Source organism: Micropterus dolomieu, linkage group LG10 (assembly GCF_021292245.1).
Source record: "Micropterus dolomieu isolate WLL.071019.BEF.003 ecotype Adirondacks linkage group LG10, ASM2129224v1, whole genome shotgun sequence".
Classification (NCBI taxonomy): domain Eukaryota; kingdom Metazoa; phylum Chordata; class Actinopteri; order Centrarchiformes; family Centrarchidae; genus Micropterus; species Micropterus dolomieu.
The window spans coordinates 20,154,352-20,174,078 of NC_060159.1; the positions used below are offsets into that span (position 1 = coordinate 20,154,352).

General features: G+C 38.8%; 1 protein-coding gene across 1 annotated transcript in view; it reads left to right on the top strand.

Moving 5' to 3' along the window:
* Positions 1–156: 156 nt before the first annotated feature.
* The window catches only part of lama2 (laminin, alpha 2), a 196,063-nt gene continuing 176,492 nt past the window's right edge, over positions 157–19,727 (top strand). The window contains exon 1 of the mRNA XM_046061408.1: positions 157–269. Within this exon, the coding sequence (XP_045917364.1) occupies positions 203–269 (67 nt within the window). The 5' untranslated portion in view covers positions 157–202. The remainder of the gene's footprint in view (positions 270–19,727) is intronic.

Below are 19,727 nucleotides of genomic sequence, written 5' to 3' on the forward strand. Positions count from 1 at the left end.
TTCCTAGTATAAACCCGCGGAGAAGGAGGAGAGAAGAGAGGAAGAGGAGGGGGCGTAGGGAGAGAGAGAGAGAGAGAGAGAGAGAGTAGGGGTCAAACTTCTGCGAAACTTCTTCCATTCAACTCAACGCAGAGCCGCGCGAGAGGACAGCGCTGACTCCACGGCGCGCGCGGGACGATATCAAACTTCCACATTGAACGAAATGAAGCGACTGCTGCTCGTGCTTCTGACCGCGTTGCTATGGCAATGCTGCCATGCCCAGCAGAGAGGTAAGTCCCCCAGAGACTGATAGATAAGACTACCGATCTATACACCACTATACGGGCTCTGTGAGAGTCACTCAGCGCAGAACAACACTCAAATGAGCTCAGTGTCAATCACCCAGGGCTGCTGCTGCTCATAAGCTTATCAGTTTACAGCTAGCTACACCGTTAGGCGATGACACGACTAGCAAAACGTCTTTTCATCAGCGTGTTAAACAAGAAAATGTCCTCATTGCTGACAGTTGTTGAAAACTCCCCCACTTTGCTGAGGGTTTCTTTGAACTTTTGCTTCATTATTGGTAACAGAAAAGTGCAAAAAATGTGGAAACCCCTTAAATGACACACCTTGTTAAGCCTAATTATAACAAACACAATTGTGTGAGCACAAAACAAAACAAAAACCAAACAGCTGGAGTGGCATGAGAGCACAGATGAAAAAGAGACAGATGCTTGAAAGTTAGTTTGGAGAGGTGCCTGATCTGTTGTTTGTGTGATCTGTTTTTGTAATTAGAAAACAATGAGGAACATTATGAATCATCAGGGCCCAGAGAAATGCATGTCTTTGTTGTTATTTTTAGACTCATAAATCAAATTAATGGGTTGAACTTCAACATGACTGACTGAGTAGCCTAGCTGAACCGTATGTACTGATGCAGCACACTTGGATGGGCCTTTTGCAGTTACTGCTTAGCCAACAGAGTTGATTATTACCCAGTGTGCACTGGATGTCATTTAGTCTCACAAATTATGTCTACCCCCTGGGGAGTCTCACATAGTTCCAGTAATAAGACACTCACAACTGTGCTGGCCATATGGCTCTGTTCCATTGATAAAAATCAAAAGATGATTTTTTGCAAACAATAAGTTATCTATACTAAACATTAATAGTGTGCCATATTGGTTTTGGATTTTGTACAATTTGCCTAGTTGTTAGAAATATATGAAGTCTTAATTAACATTTCATATTTAGTAAAGTATACAGGTACAGGCCTTGTACAACCACACAGGTAGACTTTCGTGTTTCTATTATTTAACTGACAGGCCAGCCTCAGTGTTTTCCTCTAAGAAAGCTAACAATCAGACTGACTTTAAGGGTCTGTTCACCCTAAGGATGAAAAGAAATCATTTTTCTCTTCTATCTCTAGTCGGATCAGGCCATTCAGACTTGGTTTTAAGATATCCATCTCTGAATTTTTTGCCATCAGCCCAATACAATGAAGGTGAATTGAATTTTGTTTGTGGTGCGTAAAGTCAACAGCAAAACCTCTTTCCAGAAACAGTGTACCATGTTTCTCTGAGGTTTCCACAAACCTCATTGTCAACAGTTTTTTGTGGAGCTATTTTTACCAAAGCCCTATGAAAAGAGAGGAGCATTGGTGTTGAAAATATAATTTTCAATGCTTTGAGCACTGCAAAGAAAATTCAATTCATATCCACTGCACTGGTTTGCAGGCAGAAACCTTAGAAGAATCTCTCGAAACCCAGACAAATAAAACCACATCAATCTGCATGCCTGGATACCACTAGGGTTAAGAAAGAAAATTTTATTATTATTTTTTTACGTGAACCAACCCCTTTTAAAGATCAAATGTAGTCACGAAGTGCGCTTCAGAAAGATAAAGCTGCTCTTTTACTTGGTGTATTTGTGAGGTTGTGAAAGATTAATTAGGTGCTTTGTGTGTTGGGGCCGTGACAAGCAGAGCCGAGCAACAATGCCCTCAGCACAGATGGGGATTGACAGCTGGGACAAGACCAATATAATGTGACGCACAATAAGAGTCAAAATATTCATGCAAAATACAGATTCTTATTATTAGTCAAATTGTCCTTCTTAATCAGAAATTTTTGCTATAGAAAACAAACACTAGAGCGAGGGTTTGGCATTGACTATTGCTTGAAAGAAGAGACAAATCTAGTGTTCATCATGCTTTTTTTCCTATTTATCATATTCAAAACATCACTAGCTACTGTCTAACCTATGAGCGCTTTGGACCTCCCGCAAAGAGGAGGAGGAAGAGGAGGAGGAGGTAGCCTCGGCCGTCAGGAAGTGTGTGTGTTTGTGCGTAGTGTGTGTCTGAGAGAGAAAGTGAGTAGAAGAGGGTGGGAGAGGCCATCTGCATTACGAGCCTCATTACCGGGCGTGTCAACCAGGCATGCTCTCTATCAGTGACAGAGCTCAGAGAGACACCAGGAGATAATCAGAAAGGGAGGAAGAGGAGGAGGAGGAGAGCTGACATGGAGAGGAGAGAGAAAGGAGGGTGCGTTCAAGAGTAATTAGGCATTATAGGAGTGATAGCGAAAGGATGGTGAAACAGGTACACTGAAGGTTCAGAGGACATGCGAGAGAGGATGAGGTTAAGCAGCAAGAGAGAGCAAGTGAGGGATTGGAAGTATTTGAAAATGTTTCCTCAATATCGCCAAAGTTTTTGTGCTGGTTTGAGGAGAGAGATGGAAACACAAGTTGGTGATGATGTAAAGACATACTTTTTTTTGGCAACATTACAGAAATTCAAGCAATTTTGCAGGAGATTTGGGCAGAAAGATTGCTCAATACTGTTGACCCTGCAGGCGTCTTAACAGACTCAATGAAAAACTGGGTCATAACTGAAGCAGTTGTGATGTTGGACTTTTTGTGCACCAAACACGATTCAAAATTTGAATGTAAATGTGATGACGGCTCTATTGCTGTTGCTTTACTGTCAACTTTATGATTGTTAAACTGTATGTAAAATGTAATGTTATAGAGAATTATTTGAAGTCTTGTTTCAGGGGCTGTAAGTCATTTATCACGCAAAAAAATCATTTGCATTTGCAGTTTGCTGATTAAAGCCTCTAAATGTGAGGGTTTGCTTCTTTTCACTGTAAATGTAGCATCTTTGCGTGTGAGACTGTTAGTAAGATTGTAATTTGAAAGTAAGAAGAAATTTAAAGATGTTATCTTGGGCTCTGAAGTGGGTTTTCATATTCATATTTGTTGCCAGTATTCATGAGTGAATGTAATTCCCACTGCATCATCATGAAGCCACGTCCAGTGTAATCAGTAACAAACAAACAAGTGCAGAATGGACAGTATAATTTTTTGTGTAGACCTTGTTTTATATACTCGATCAGTATGATTCTTTTTGCAGGTTACGTTTTGAACTCTCTCTGACTTGGTGTCAGATAAGAGTCAGAATGATACATGAGACTCTAGAGCCAAGCCAAACAACTGTAGTGATTAAAGATACAATGTCAAGAATATGTGGCTGTCGCTGGGGAAAATTTGAAAAGTTCTGAGAAGTTGCTAGAAAAGCTGACTTGTTCGAGAGTTAAGTGTGTCTTTCACTTTGTCTCAGTTGTTTACACACAAACACTGGTAACTGAGACACTATGACCCCCAACCTGTAATTCATGTACCAACCCCTGAAACCATTTCTTTCAGAAGTACATTTCCTGCTTTACAGTTAGACTGCAGTGTTTTCGAAACACTACATGCAATTCTCTGCATTTGGACAAAGATCATGATATAAATATCTTCTATCCTATCTCACTGCCATTCAAAATGCTAAACTTATATTTAATGCTTTCCACTCTGGCTCCTCACATACACAAAGACATGATGCACATTTGTTCCATAGGCAATACGAGCTTTAGTAAAAGGGCCACAGGTGAGCTCTTCTGTTGTGGAGCGTAGGAGAGAGAGGCAGGTGGAGTCAGAGGAAGAGGAAGGAGAGCCATAATCTCTCATGAGATTCTGGGCTACCACGGTCTAACATGAGGCTGGCTAGGCAGAGAGTACAACCAAACTTGAGCAGGTTCAGAGTAGCATTCGTCAACCAGACTTTCCAAAATGAGAATAGGTAAGACATCTACTCATTACAGTATGGTAGTGCTGCATATCAATACAGTACTCAGTCATTACTCTAGTGCAGTATTGCAAGTAGACCATAGTAAACTGAAAGTATGTTTTACTGTATGTATGCATGAGATTGGGAACTGTATTCCTACCTACGTGGTATTTAGAGTATTTATTGCCTGGAGATGGAAGGTCTATGACCACTGTCCCTATACGTGTACGTCCTCTGCAAACTATAGAAGATGCATGTGCAGATACAGCTGCAGAAGTTTCTCAGGGCTGGATTCACCATGCTAGGAGATACTTCTCCTGCTGCTTGGTCAGGGAGCACATTGCCTGTGATGTTGAGGAGGTGCTATGCCAGACCGAAACCTTTTCTTACAGTATATGCAGCAGGCTTATTTTCTTTTTTCTTTTGTTTGTTCTGTTTGAAGAACACTTTAAAAATCCAGCTGTGCTTGCTGAGATGTATACACAGTATTTCAGAATAGAAAATGTGTGTTTTATATTTGAGTATGAAAACATAACTGTTTACAACAGGCTTCAGTACGTACAGTATGTACAAAATGCAAAAGGCCTGGTGACAAGATTATCATAGTAGTGTTTTCCACTCATCATGGTGTTTTCAATTGAGCATGTCAAGGTTCAGTTAGTTCTTAAAAATGTCTGATCATTTGATGGTGTGTGTGTGTGTGTGTGACATAATTGTTTTGAATGCAGTCTTTGCTTTTGCAAGAAATTTGTGGAGTTTTGTGTGTGAGTTTTTGTATTTGTATTTAGAGTTTTCAGAAAATATGAGTAAACAATTGAGAAAAACTGGAATGTGAATGTTACCAGCCTGATTTGCTTGAACGGAAATGAAGTAAACTCGCTGGAGATGCCAGTGTGCAATGAATCCAGACAAGGCTTGTAAACCAACTGAGAAATCAACATTTTTATTTAGCAAATTCATGTGACTTATTCATATTATCGATGTCCCACAGAAACCTCATACTGCATCAAAAAAGCAAACATTTCAGGAAGGTTGAGAGTACTGATTGATTTCCCTGTTGATGCTTATCGGACTTTGGGATAATCAAAGGTGCAGACTGATCCTAAGAAATATTTTGTCCATGGTAGAATCTATGGTGAAAATATAAAAAAACAGTTTATTTGTACATAAAAGGACTCTTCAGAGAAAGTACAGATGTGTTTATAAGTTTATGGTAATGTGGGTTTAACCAAGCCAAGCTGAATGTGATGTTATATGAACTCACCAGAGGTATCGCAGTGTTTGTGATGCGAGTCCAGAGTGGGGTTTTCTGCCCATCAGAGAAATCAACATTTTTATCAGGTGAATTCATCCCAATGTCATAATGCTTGTAAAATATGTTGATCTCAGTCTGCTATGTTAATGTGAAAGCAGCCGAGCTTAGCTGAATGGATTTGATGGAATAGACAAGAAGGAAAGCTCTCAGACCCAAATTCTCTGAATATAATCAATTTGTCCTAGAAAATAAGAGGGCAGGAAGAAAAGAAATCAGGAATATTGGTAGGATGTACACATGTTTAGTCTAGTTGACTTTGTGCTGTAATAACAGATGATATGGCAAAATGATATGTAGCTTGTTAAAATATAGATACATGCGTGCTGTATCCATAATCTGAGTTGGAATAAATAAATACATCACACCAATATTTGTTACTCTTAGACTCTCATTCACACCATATCAGTGGTAGAATAAGTATTCACATCCTTTACTAAAGTAAAAGTAGCAATACCAGAGTGAAGAAGGACTCAAGGAAAAGACCCGCATTCAAAATGGTACTTAAGTAAAAGTACACATGTATTAGCAGTAAGTTCTTGTCAGTGTTACATTATTATCTACATATTATATTATTGGATCATTTTTAGGTGTGCATAACATGTTATGTTGCTGCTGCCTGCAGGTAGAGTGGATTTTAACAAATATACTGTTTATAAGTTTCTGTTTTGTTTTCTAGTAACTAATTTAATGGAGTAACATCTACAATATTTCCCTCTGAAATGTAGTGGAGCAGAATTATAAAGGGCATGTTTGAGCACCAGGATCGTTGACTTCAGAGATTTTCATAAATGCTGTCAATCAACCAATCAATCAATTGACTAATGTTTCAGAACTGCTTGTAACATGATCTGTGTTGCGTGTTAATGTTATGTGTTGGCTATTAAATCAGACATTTTTAAACCCCCACCTTTTAAATATCAGTATCAACCTCATAAACCAAGTGTTGGTTAGGCCACAGTCAAAAAGTCCTTGATCGTGATGCTGAACTCCAAATTGTCCCAGATGTGTCTATATGGGACAAATAAAAACTGAATTTGCTTTGGACAAACGTGTTGCCAAATCACCATGATCTCCCTGTTAGTGGTACCTTTTTTCAGGCCTCCCACCAGGAGTTACTTTGTCTTGGTGGTGTTTTAGAGTTTTACTCAATGCAAAGCACATGTGTGTGTCTGCTTGTACTTAGTAAGTGTAAGAGATTTGATATATCAGATTATGCTCATTATATCACTTGCACACGTTTGTCGCTCACTTTCATACCGTCGTGTTTGTTGTCATTGGATTCAAGGCAAGAATTAATACATGACATTGAGCCAAAGACACAAATCACACAATCATCAACAGGTGTGTGTGTGTGTGTGTGTGTGTGTGTGTGTGTACTTTAGAGGAATCCTCTGGGTGCTAAAATTAGCCAGGTGCTAAGTTGGAAGGGTGCTGTATCCTTCCTGTCAATAAGAAAGACAGGCAGCTGGAGAAGAAAAGAGGGAGAGAGATTCCATTGCACTGACTTTGACATTGTAAACCATTTTTTTTTCTTGACACTTGTCATAATGTGGTGCAGAAGTAGGTCAGGACACTGACTGGCAGTTAAGTGATACTTGGTGATTTCAAATGGGTAGAGTATGCACTGACAGTATAATATAACTACCAGGAGTGCTGCGTGTAGAATATTAATTCTGAATAAATCATAGCCACATTCACTAACATTGATAGAAGTACATTGAACAAAAAAAAAAATCAGTGTTCAGAATGATTGACGACTCCTAAAGTTCATGTGTTACATTTTACATTCATTTGTTTAGTTTAGTCGGCGGGAAATCGGCTTTATGGCCAAAATAAAAAAATAGAGGATGTTGTTTTCCAAGCAGAAATGACACTGAGGCTTTCAGAGTTTCTTTTGCACTGGCACATTGTGGAGAGAAAGAAAAGTGGATGAAAAAAGGATTGACACAGGGGGAGACAAACATGCAGTTGGACAAGTGGTACAAGTAGCGTCTTTCTCTTTACTGCAGAAAGAAAAGAGGTTTACGGTCTCAATTTTGAAAACACAAATAGTGACTGGAACAAGATAATTGATGTGACCATAGTGACATTTGTTTATGGTAATTATACCAATTTATCATAATTAAATTGAGAATCATGTTGGCCTACGGATGTTCACAAAGGCTAAGTTTGCACAAGCAGCGAAAACACATGTGATACATAAACACAGACTAATGTTTCATGGGAAATCCTAATGCATGTGTGATAAGACTCAAAGTATTTGCTTCAGTTTGTCTTGCATATTTGATTGTTTGCATGTATCATTGTTTGTGTATTTGTTAGTGTATGCTTATCACAGTAGCATGTTAATATTTGACTTGTGCTTTTCCCTGTGGTGCCGTGCTGCCTCCTGCAAAACCACATCTTGCAGTGAACAAAATCTAGGTCTGTGCATGTGTGTGTACGCCCATGTGTGTGAGTGTTTCCTGGCTGTTTTGTTGTCAGAACAGCATTGATAATGCTGAGGAGAAAATCAATAGTTAATTCTACCAGGGACACAATAGCTGCTCTGCCCAGCTTCATTCTACTGTGGGCTTAGAACCAGAAAGAAACAGGCCATGAGTTGATGAATTGGTAAGTGTGTGTGCATGTGACTTCATATAGTGTGTGCATGTGTGTGTGTGTGTGTGCACAAGTTTACTCTGCCTAAAAAATAAGCAAGAATGTGATATGGATTTGTAGGAAAGCACATAAAAATTGTACAACAGGTTGGATAACAAATTTTTTAGGTGGACGTACAACTACCTTCTAGTTTGAATACATTCCTTATTTTAGGCCACATTCTGCTTCTGAAATAATCCTCATGTGCTTGCAATACATAAATGAAAAAAAATGGAAATTAGATAAATTCAAGTAAACGTGTCTAATAGTGTCAGTGCTCCATGTTGGGAGGCTTCAAAATAAAAATGTGTATCTTGTGAAGTCATGTCCTGTGTACTCCAACTTGTAAATTGTCAGTGTGGCATTTCAGGAGCAGAAATAAAAGTATAAATATGACTCATTTTCACTTTGAAGCACCAGTCAAGCGCAGTTTGATGGTTTCATTCCTCTGACCCTCTAGAATTTCTCACACATCAGCTGCTGCTGTGCTGGTAAATTGCTCAGTAATTTTGCATTTTGCTTTTAGCCGACCAGGTAGCTAACTTGAATAGTAAAGACCAGAATCTAGGTTACTCCTTGGGAGTTTTACTGCAAACCCCATATTAACCAGTCGTTAAATCTTGCACTGAGTCTGAAAAGTTATTTTGCAGCTAATAAACATTCGGTTTTCTCACGCAATTTTGCTTTTTCCCAATCAAACGCCTAGAGCTGCAACTACTCTAATTATGTTCATTATCTATTAATGTGCTGATTTATTTTCTTGATTAATCAATTAATTGTTTAGTCTACAAAATGTCAGAAAACCCAAAGATATTTAGTTTGCTGTTGCATAAACACACAAAACAAACGAAAGAAAAGCAGCAAATCCTCACATTTGAGAGGCTGGAACGATGTTTTTTTTTTTTTACTTAAACGATTAATTGATTAGCAAAATAGTTCATTTTTCTGTTATTTGACTAATCAATTCATTTACTAATCATTTCAGCTCTACCAACTAGTAGACTAATCTGATTTTTCTTATCAAGCTCTGTCTGTTCTTCCCCACAAAAAAAAGAGCTTCTGGTACAGGTACTAATCCCACCAAGTAGAACAGACAGTGGTCATTTTAAATATTTATATATGTGTGTGCCTATGATAGACGTATGGATAGATCTGAGTATATATTGGCTATGGGATTTGACACTGTAACCTTGCGGCTAAAGCACTGCACGCCTGATACAGATGTACAGCTGCTAAAACAGAGGCAACTGACCCTTATACGTACACACAAATACACATCTACAGCTGCAAAGACTTTGGAATGACCTCCGTTTCTTCATCTTTCTTTCTCTGTGTCCTTCTCTCATCTCTGTCTCGCTCTCTGATCTTTCTGGGTGCTTTTATTTTCCCAAGGAGCTTCCTGTGGTAACACATGGTGTCAATAATGAGCCTCCCCCCTTAACACACACTCACACACACACACACACTTGCAGACAATTTCCCCTCCTCTGCTATTCATAATCCTTCATCCTCTCTTGCCTACTTACTTCTTTTTTCCCCCTCTCTGCTCTTTCTTTCCTTCTCTCCTTTCATTCCTTGGCCTCCTGATTGTTCATCTTCTTTCCTTTCTCTCATTTACTTGTCTCCTTCTCCTCTTTTGTGTATTCTTGTATTTAGTATTTTTTCTCTCCCTTTCTTTTTGTCCCTTCACCTCTTCTTCCCTCTCCTCTATTTCACTCCTTATGCATATCCTTATTGTTAAATAACAAATCAGCGAACAAAAGCTGAAATACTTGTAGTTGTCCATAGCTGATATATACATAAAAGTTGTCTTTATCTTTAATGTTTTAAGAGTACTCAATAATATATTGAGAAAATGTATTCATTGTGGCTAATGATGGACTTGCGCATCTATGCCTATCAAAAGCATTCTGCACTTTGCTGTTTCCCTATTTCATATCCTTGCCTTTCTCCCCTGTGGCCCCTTCATACATTTTTCGCCCTCATCTCTTCCTCCCCCGCCTTCTCTCCACTATCTGTCTTTCATCCTATGTAGGAGTACCGCTGACAACCTTTGCAGCCATAGCTGAGCTCAGTGTCTGGCCGCAGTTTGTTTGTCTTGCTGCTCCTTCACTGTTTGTTTCTGGGGGTCTTATTGTTTTGTTCCAGCTCAAACCCTCTGTTTATCCACAGTGAAGACACTGAGAGCAAGCTGTCTTTTACAGGAGAAATCTGTCTGACACAGGCAGTTCAAAGACAGACATAAAGCAAGACAAATGCCCCCCAGCTCTATTTTTGGAATTTATAGTTTTGTTGGGTTTAGTTTGTGTATGCTTTTTTTTATGTAGTTAAACTTTGAGAACTAGTTCTTAGTTTGTTGATTTTGGTCTGTGCTTGTTTTTCTCCAAGCTCTCATTATGTGTTATGTAGGCTAGTTTGTGTGGCTACAACAGTGGGATGCATCAACATGGTTTCTTTGAATCGGAGGTGATCATCAAAGTATGTTCACTAAAGTGCTTGTTTTTGCCACTGTCAGGCTCAGATTGTTATTATAAGTGTCTGACAGCATTGTGGGAAGGATTCCTACAGAGACAGACCTTTTTTTAAAGAGTAAGATCCTTTTTGTTTATGCAGTACCAGTTGCTATATCGCTCTTGTCACAGCCACCAGACTCCCTTGACAAAAGTTGGTTAGTTTGTGTTATTGTGTGAATTTGGTGTTTTGAACCCTTTAAAACAACAAAGTCACACAATAATACAAACAAGCAAAAACAACAAAATTGCACAGTAACACAACCAAACTAACTGACCGAGGCAGTGGCAGACCAGCAACTCTTGTGTGCAAGGTAAAATTGCTGTTTTTAATCAATGGACTGGTGGTTTTAATGATATCCATATAGTGACTGATTCTAGTTAAACAAAAAGGTTCTTACTCTTTAAAAAAAGGTCTATCTGAGCCTGTCAGTGGCAAAAACAAGCACTTTAGTGGACGTACAGGGATGGGGCGCAATTACAGCAAAGATTATGTTGCAGTAGGTTTTGCTGCTGCAGCATCCTCACTCAATACTGGAACAATTTAAAGAAACAGTAATGCCTAGAAAATCAGAAAAGACTTGCAGATTTGGACACTTACTTGGGACCAGGGTTGACTACTAGTAAATCACGTTAGTTTTCTATAGTATTTCAACATTGCCAGCACCAGACCTCATTATCACTGTGATGCACAAAAGTCATGCTGCATAGGCTGCTGACATTTCCTATTCGCACTGTGTATGAATTACTTTTAAAATGAGTTGATGATTTGGAGTAAATATAAGAAATTATAAGGAGCTTCTTTTTATATGATTTCTAATCAGATGTATGGAAGTTTATCCAAAAATAACAGAATATTTGATTCTTTGGCTTTGTCATGGCCTTACTCCCAAATCAAATTTCTAAAACTCAGTCATATTTAAAGCAGCTAACCCAGTTTATTAAGCCTAATCTAGATAGAAAAGTTTGTACATGTGATTTAGTGCAATTTTATTATCTTCTTTTTATTGAAAGAAGAGAAAAACCTACAAACTTTACAGAATAATATAAGTGGTCCCCTCAACCCCGACAGCAAACCCACTGTACCAGGCTCCCACTAACATGAAAATGCTTTGTAGATCATGTTTCAAAAGCTGTGTTTTACACTTTTGTTGGCAAGTCTGCTTTGAGCCTCTATGGTCACAATATCCGTGCTGAGGCTTCTTGTTAGACTGGTGTTTCTCTGAAGTCGTGTATACATTGATACCGGCTGGTTTTAGTGGCTGCTAGAAATTACCAATTACCTCACCCACAACATCCTTGTTCAACACATGGTCACAACATGGTTTTCAGAATGTGTGTGTGTTTGTGTGCAAGAAATGTAGACATTGTTAGAGAGTGTTTGTTGTTGCATGTGGTGTGTCTGTGTGCATGTCCAGCTGTGAGGACTTTGTGTCATGACATTCACGACCTGTCAGGGTCACCGTCCTCTACCTTCTCTTATCATGACCCCAGCCTAGTGTGTGGTCCAAGGCAGAGTTCCTAGATTGTTCCACAGTCATACACAGATATGGTTTGACCAGTTGTACTTGATGTACAGAGGACTTATAGTTCAATAGGCTGCACTGGAGCTATTTTTGGTACACCTGTTCGAGGTTATCCCCAAGACTAACAGTTGAATTTGTAAAGCACAACTTGAAATTAAATGTAAAAAGTCAGTGTCATGTATGGCCTGAATGTAGTTCTTTCTTACTTACTTTTTCTTGGTGTAAGTATCTGTTAGGGCTGGGCAATAAAACAATAATGATAATTATCGCAATATAATTTTCCTCAATATCAATATAATAAATGTTCAATATATATCGTCAATAAATATTTGCTTTAATTCATTTGAATCACGAACAAATGAGCACTTCATTTTTATTTTGTTGAAAAAAGAGGCCTGAAAAAAGATTAACTAATCATATTTGTAGTAAAAAAATAGTTTTGAATGTTCTACCTCAGACTTGTAAAGTGGTTCACTGTTTGGCATCAAGTGTTTGTCCCATTCTGACCATAAACAAAAGTTTAACCACATAATTAACCATCTGGTTTCTTCAGTTTTCACTCAGGAGCAAAAATCTGCCTTTAAACTTGAAAGAAATAATGATTTGACATATATTGTGATAATTATTGATATCGAACGAAATGAAATGTTTTTATCGTGATAACATTTTTGGCCTAGTATCTGTTATTGGCCAATTTTGTTCCCTGACCGCTAACTAGAATACAACTCCTCCAAGGTTGTTTTATTTAGTAGCTGTTACCAAAAACTAAAGTTATTTGTTATATTTAATATTTATTTAAAGTTTCAGTTTGCATGATTCAGTGGCATCTAGTGGTGAATGTTGCTACAGTGGCCAACACGCTCTGTTGGCTCTTGTGCTAAATAATATGTGTGGTCCTCCATTTGTCCTAATTTCACTTCTCTTCTTACTTCCAACTAACCAGACAACTACTACTACTACTACTACTACTACTACTTCTTCTTCTTCTTCTTTGTACATATTCAATGTAGTGATGAATCGCGCTCTGTAAAGCAGTTTGTCCGGTTGGGGTTACTGTAGAAACATAACAGTTCATTATTTAAGGTCTTTATACACCACTGAAAACATAGTTATGTATATTATATTGCATTTGTGTCAATAGATCTTCCTAAATATTACACACTGAACCTTTAGGAAAATTTATCAGAACATCATTGAATCAGTAATCAGCAATTACCTGACTTGCCTCAGCATTCATGTTTCGTACAAGCAGTAAGGTCTGTTGTCGGCAGCCCTCTTAGCTTCCAATGCAAGCGAGATGCTGTCCGCTCTTGTTGTGGCACTCTAGTGATGTTCTTCAGAAACTTGACGTGCCTTTGAAAAACGGCAGCTGCTTCATCCACCTTGTTCTCAAACTTGCGGCAAACTGCGCAATACATTCTACTTGCCCCGAGCAGCCCTGCTGAGCAAATACTCCTTACTTAGTCAAGTTAAATTGATTTGACTTCAATCTTATAAAATATTTTCTATACAGGGAAAAGCTGGGCGGTTTTCATTAATAGTAATCGCTACCTGCAGCCTACATTTAGCAGGACAAAATTCAAGATTCAAGAAGACCTCTGACCTCTATTGATATCTGGGAAGAGCGGTAAAAAAACACCACTTGAATGACCACTGAAATGTTAACAAAAAAGGAGCTGTCCTGCCAATGACCACTTTAACGCAAACACTAGATAGACCCAAACTCAACTGACTAGCCTTTAACTGCTAAAACTGGTGTATGTTCCTTCCTTCCTATGTAACTTTTAATTTAAATCCAATGCATACAGCCAGCTTGACTGACTGATGGATAAATGAATGGATGAAAGTCTAGGGCTTCCTAACCCAACAATTGCCGTTTCTGACTTTACTGACAGATCTGTATGCAGTGCACACATACTCTTTGCAGCATAGCTCCTAGATAGAAGCACACACAGAAAGAGGCAGCAAACAGAAAGGCCATTATTTTGGGGCTGAATGTTTGTGTGATTGAGCTGATAAAGCATCAGAGGAATAAGAGTCTATTAGGCTGGCCTGGTTAGCTATGGATTTAACATTTATACACACCTGTGTGTGTGTGTGTGTGTGTGACAAAGAGAGCAAAAAACACAGGCAGAGGCAGAAGTCGAGTGAAGGAGGAAGAAAGAGGTTTGTGTTGTGTATACATTTTTGCTTTTCCATCATTCCAGTTACTTTTCTCATCAATTTTGTGTGTGTGTGTGTGCAGAGAGAGAGAGGGACATACTGTATGTAATTTCACATTTCCATTATATGTTTTGTATTTCCATTATTCTGGTCCAAGGCAAACCCACAGAGAGTCTAATGCGGAGCAAATGTTCACATCTGACACGAGATGAAATATGTGAAAATGGTGTGTGTGTGCATGTGTGTGCGCGCGTATGGACGGGGGGCCACAGAGCATTTGCAGCCCCGCAATAATAGACCAGTGACACCCGGGAATTTTGAGAGCCGGTGTGTGATTGGACAAGGCTGGTTTGGAGTGAATTATTCCACAATGTAATTTCCTGCTCAGGGCACAATGAGGCTGGCAGAGATGTAGCTGGGTAGTCGTGTGTTTTGTGCTTAAATAACGCCATAATGGTTGGCCTTATGGAGGAAAGTATTATGGCCTAAAACAAACACTGAAATGCCAAAAACTGAGATAAGCTCATTTTGATGAAGCTCAGAGGAATGCTTCATCTTGTTGCTGAGTGTCCGACAGGCTGCCAGCATTACTACAGAGGGATTATGTGTTTCCTTTTTATTGGTACCTTTGGTTAATTAACTGCAATGGCTGTTTGTAATAGCTGAATATCAGAAAAAATACAGGTAAATTTTTGCCTTGCTTGAAGCAAAAACCTAGCTTCAAATCTCAAAGTATTTACACCACTGAAGTGCAAGATGATAAGAGCTCCAGGATGCCCTGGATATGTCTGGATTCACTCCCTTTTTGCTACTTTATTTACTTTATGCAATTTTTAAGTTTGGATCCATGCATGTAGGCTAAAAATATTCCTATACTTCACTTCTTGCTAGACATGTAAATAAAGTTTTTTCCCAGGCCAAGAGTTTAGAAATTACATCATGTGACATGTTCTGAAAAATTTTATTTCCCTTTATGATGGTCTACATAAATGTTTCAAAACATTTTAAACACTAACGGCTGCAACAAATTATTATTTCCATAGTCAATTAATCTTAATTTAATAGGTGCGTTTGACTTTCACGAGGCGCTGCGCAGAGCTGACTTGACGTGATGCATGTTGGACTTCAAGTAAGGCATGCTGGTTAGAAATAGTGTCTCTACTTTCGCCCGCGCTGCAAAACTTCACCATGTCACATGACATTAAAACCTCTGCAGGAGCCGAGTCCGCCGGCCGCAGTTGCTTTTTCTCCGGCTGCACAAAGTTGGAACCACATTTTTGCTCTGGTCGGCACTTTTCTTTTCAGATGCTGCGAGATCAGTCATTGATCTCAGCTCACAATGTGTCCGAATTCATGGCGCCGTTTTTATACCACACCCCTGCAGTCGCCTGCAGCTCACGTTATGGGCCTTTCAGACAGACTGCGACGTGTGAAACCCATTATTTTCAATGGCTTGCACCGCACAACAGCAGTTTGTTGTTGCGTCGTGCAAAGCGCAAGTGCAGGACAGCGCACGCCGCAGTCAAAGTTCAAAATAGTTGAACTTATGCGCTGAGCCCCGCGGCCAGCACAGCGCAAATCGCTTCCTATCTGTAAGGGCCATCAAGTCGGCGAAAGACAGCCTCCAATACACCTAATGTTTCCTAAAGCCCAAGGTGACGTCCTCAAATGTCTTGTTTTATGCACAACCCAAAGAGGTTCAGTTTACTGTCATAGAGTAATGAAACCAGAAAATATTCACATGTAAGAAGCTGAAATCAGATAAGTTTGACTTTGATTTTCCTTAAAAAATTACTCAAACCGATTAATCGATTATCGAAATATTTGGCAATTAATTGAATAGTTGACAACTAATTGGTTAATTGATTAATTGTTTCAGCCACACTTAATACTGCTCGGAATAGGATTCATATTAAGAAATGCTAAATCCATTTGTTTTATTTTTATGAAAACGCCTATAAAATAAATTATAGATAGTGTTTGTAATAAAAATCATAATATTGATTAGAAGAATGTAAACTCCTTCAGGTCATTAATACCTCAAATTTTTGAATCTGTTAGTTTATCCTAAAATCAGGAGCAAATGCTAGATTTCGTAAAACAATTGACAGCATATTTGGGAGAAAAAGTTTTAAGACTCCTGAGAAAACATTTGTCCATCAAACCTTATTTATTCCAGTTTTTAATATATCTGAAACTCATACTTTAGGTCTCTTTTGCTGACCTTGTTTGGCCCCGCAGAGGAAAGCCGACCTAAGCATTCAGCCGAGCCCGAGGCTTGTTCTGACAGTAGGTGGGAGGTGGGAGGTCCGTCAGCACATCTATTCCTAGAGGAGCCCACTGTTCTGTTAACTCAACCATCTCATTGTCCTCTGCTGGCTTGGACCCTGTTAACAAAGACTTCTGTTAGTTTGACTTGTTGGGGTCTTGCTCTGCTCTGCTTTGGAACATACATTTTTCTATTCTGTTGTGTATTGTTTACAGGCCAAATCTAATTTTAGTTTCCTATAACCAGTGTAATATCCCTGTCCAGGTTTGGGGTTTGGTTTGATTTGGATTTAGATTTTCAAACAAACATGTGCAAACTGTCTCTTAAAACTGTGGTTAGCTGATGAAACACCTTTTGATCAAAAGTAACGTCTCCCCTGAAACAAATTCTGCATGAGTTTTGGCTATGCATGTGCATTCCTGAGTCCACTGTTGTTCAGTTGTGTGTTTTTGTGGACGACTGGCCAGATGTTAATTATATAACGTCATCTCCGTTTTTTTCTAAATGCCTCATACACTGTATGATTTCAGCCACACCACTCCTTTTAGAATCGGCTTAATTTCAGCTTTGTCGGGCGTCGTTTGCCATGCAGTGTACAGGGGCAGCAGAGTTGCCTGTGTGTATCTCAACTCAGGCTATGCCATAAATACCAATAACAAAAAAAAAGAAATTGGACTGCAGGTTTGTCCCCAAATTGTCATAGTGTTACACTGCCTTAAATCTTCGAACCTTCCACACTCCTCAATTTAATAATATTACACTGATTTGCAAAATGGTACCCTTCTCTCCTTATTATATATATTTATTGTAGGTTTATGACCTGGTGTAATTTTAGCCTAATGTTAGAAAGCTAGAAAATTAAATCCAAGTAGGTAGGCAAGGTTGATTAAAGGAAAGGGGATATAAAATGATTACAGCACTTAATCACAATTTAACTGCTGGAGATCCTTGACCAACTGTGTAAGCATATCTGGAATGTGTGATGGGGCCCCTTAATCACTCTTTCTAAAGTTCATGCACATTTCAAATTAGCTCTATGTTGTTAAGATTGCCACTGACTTGCAGTTTTCAAATAGTGTCACTGTAATGAACATGTAATGAACATATTAATGTGACAAAGTACTTGTGTAGCCTAAGGCCAGACGTTGCAGCCAGTCCTCCCATTCATTTGAATGGTGACAGGTAGGGGTCGACAAATAATCGGTCTGGCCAATTATCAGAGAGGAGTCCAACTGCAGACCTCCACTGTCCGGTCACCTCCACTGTCAGGCTGGTCAGTTTTTTACGTCCCCACAGGACGTAATGTGATGCATTCTCAGTTGTTTCGCTACTCTACACATTGCGACAGCGGTAGGTGACTGGTTAGCATTATCCAAAACATTGAGTAAAGTCTGAATGCATTGCTCTTGGTATATGTTCGCCGTCAATTGCTACCGCTATCAATATTGTACATCTAAATCACACAAATTACAGAATGTTACACGTGTGTAAGTTAGGTCATTTGTCGTTCTACATAGGTAACGTTAGGCTACGCCAACGGTGGCTAGCGTTAGCTCCTGAAGTAGCAGGATTAGCTTTTTTTCCTTTGGATAACATAGGCTATTCATACTGTATGACGCTACTGTGTGTTCGTTTTTGTAAAGCATTTTGCAAGGGCATAGGTTTGCATTTATCTTAACATGTTGACGACGCTCAGGTTAGTTATTTGTCCAAAAGAAGATAAAATGATATCGTTTAGATCGTTCGTGTAGCTTTTCACACTTAATTTTAAACAGTGTGCAAAGACTTTGCTGGCTGTATGAATTGATATTAGTTGAATTGAAGTTTATGTACTACGACAGTGTTTCCCAACCCTTTCCTGAAGAAAGTTACCCCCTGTGCTGCATGATTTAATCTCTCCCTGCTTTAACACAGCTGATTGAAGCAGCTTCAGGATTCATAACGAGTTGATAGTTTGAATCAGCTGTTTTGGAGCAGTGAGATATTTAACACACACGGTTATATAAACAGTTATCCACAGGAAGACACTCCTCCTCATCACAGTCACTGTTAGCATATCCTAATTTGCGCGATGTAGATGTACAAATATTGATAGTGGTAGATATTTTAATGGAACATTCCAAGACCCATGCATCAGACTTTTTTAAAAATGTTTTGGATCATGCAAATCAGTCACTGCTGTCAATTCCTTTTCTAACTGTGTAATCTGTGTGTGTACAGCGAATAAAGTAAAAGTATTATTACAGTAGGCTATTGTCTCCATTCATTTTTAAATAGTGGATATTTACAAAATTATCGATGCAGGTATGTTGTATTGCATGTGTGTTCATTTTTACGGATTGTACAGTTTGATAGTCCACATAGTCCAGCAGGGTTCTAGTTATGGTCTGATCTCTTAATCATGCATCTGTGGGGGTCAGTAATTAATTTACCAACAACCATTATTTTTAATGACAAATGTACATTATATTAATAAGATAAACACACTAAAATAAACATGTTTTCCAAACTAACTATGCTGCGCACCGCATGAATGTCATTACAACATGATTAATAATTAATATGATACCATAAAGGGCGGATTTGCGATCTCTCCTTGAGCAGTAGTCTTTGTTGGTTTATTTTATTACTTTGTTGCAGTATCACACACATCTGGGGCAAGTAGTGGGCTGCTGTGTGTGAGAGAAAGTGTTGACCACGTAATGAGCAATGAAGTCTCTGTCCAGGCTTCTATTATTTATTTAAATTGTAGTCCAGTTTCCAGAGTTGTCCGTTTTTCCTATTAAATTCAGCTAATTGCAGTAAAATTCCATAGTATGTTACTCTTCAAAGGTAAATTATGAATGGGAAGTTTGTGTGTGTGTGTGTTTCTTTTAGGATGACTGGAAGAGAGGCTAAATTACACTCTTAATCAATGACGATGTTTTTCTGTCAATGGATGTGGCTAACTGTATGGGCGGAATTAACATCATATTTTGACAGAATAAATAAACGGTGCCTGTAAAAAAAGATACTGTTACTAGTTGAATGATTGAAGCGATATATAGTGGGCTTTGGTGCTATATTGGCACGTTAAGTGCTAAGTAGAATAGGCTCAAATCGATATGCTATATTTAAGGAATTAGCCTGCTAGTTCCCGTTACAATGTTGACTAAATAATTACATATAAATCAACAACAACCCCACCCCCCCCCCCCCCCCCCCCCCCCCCCCC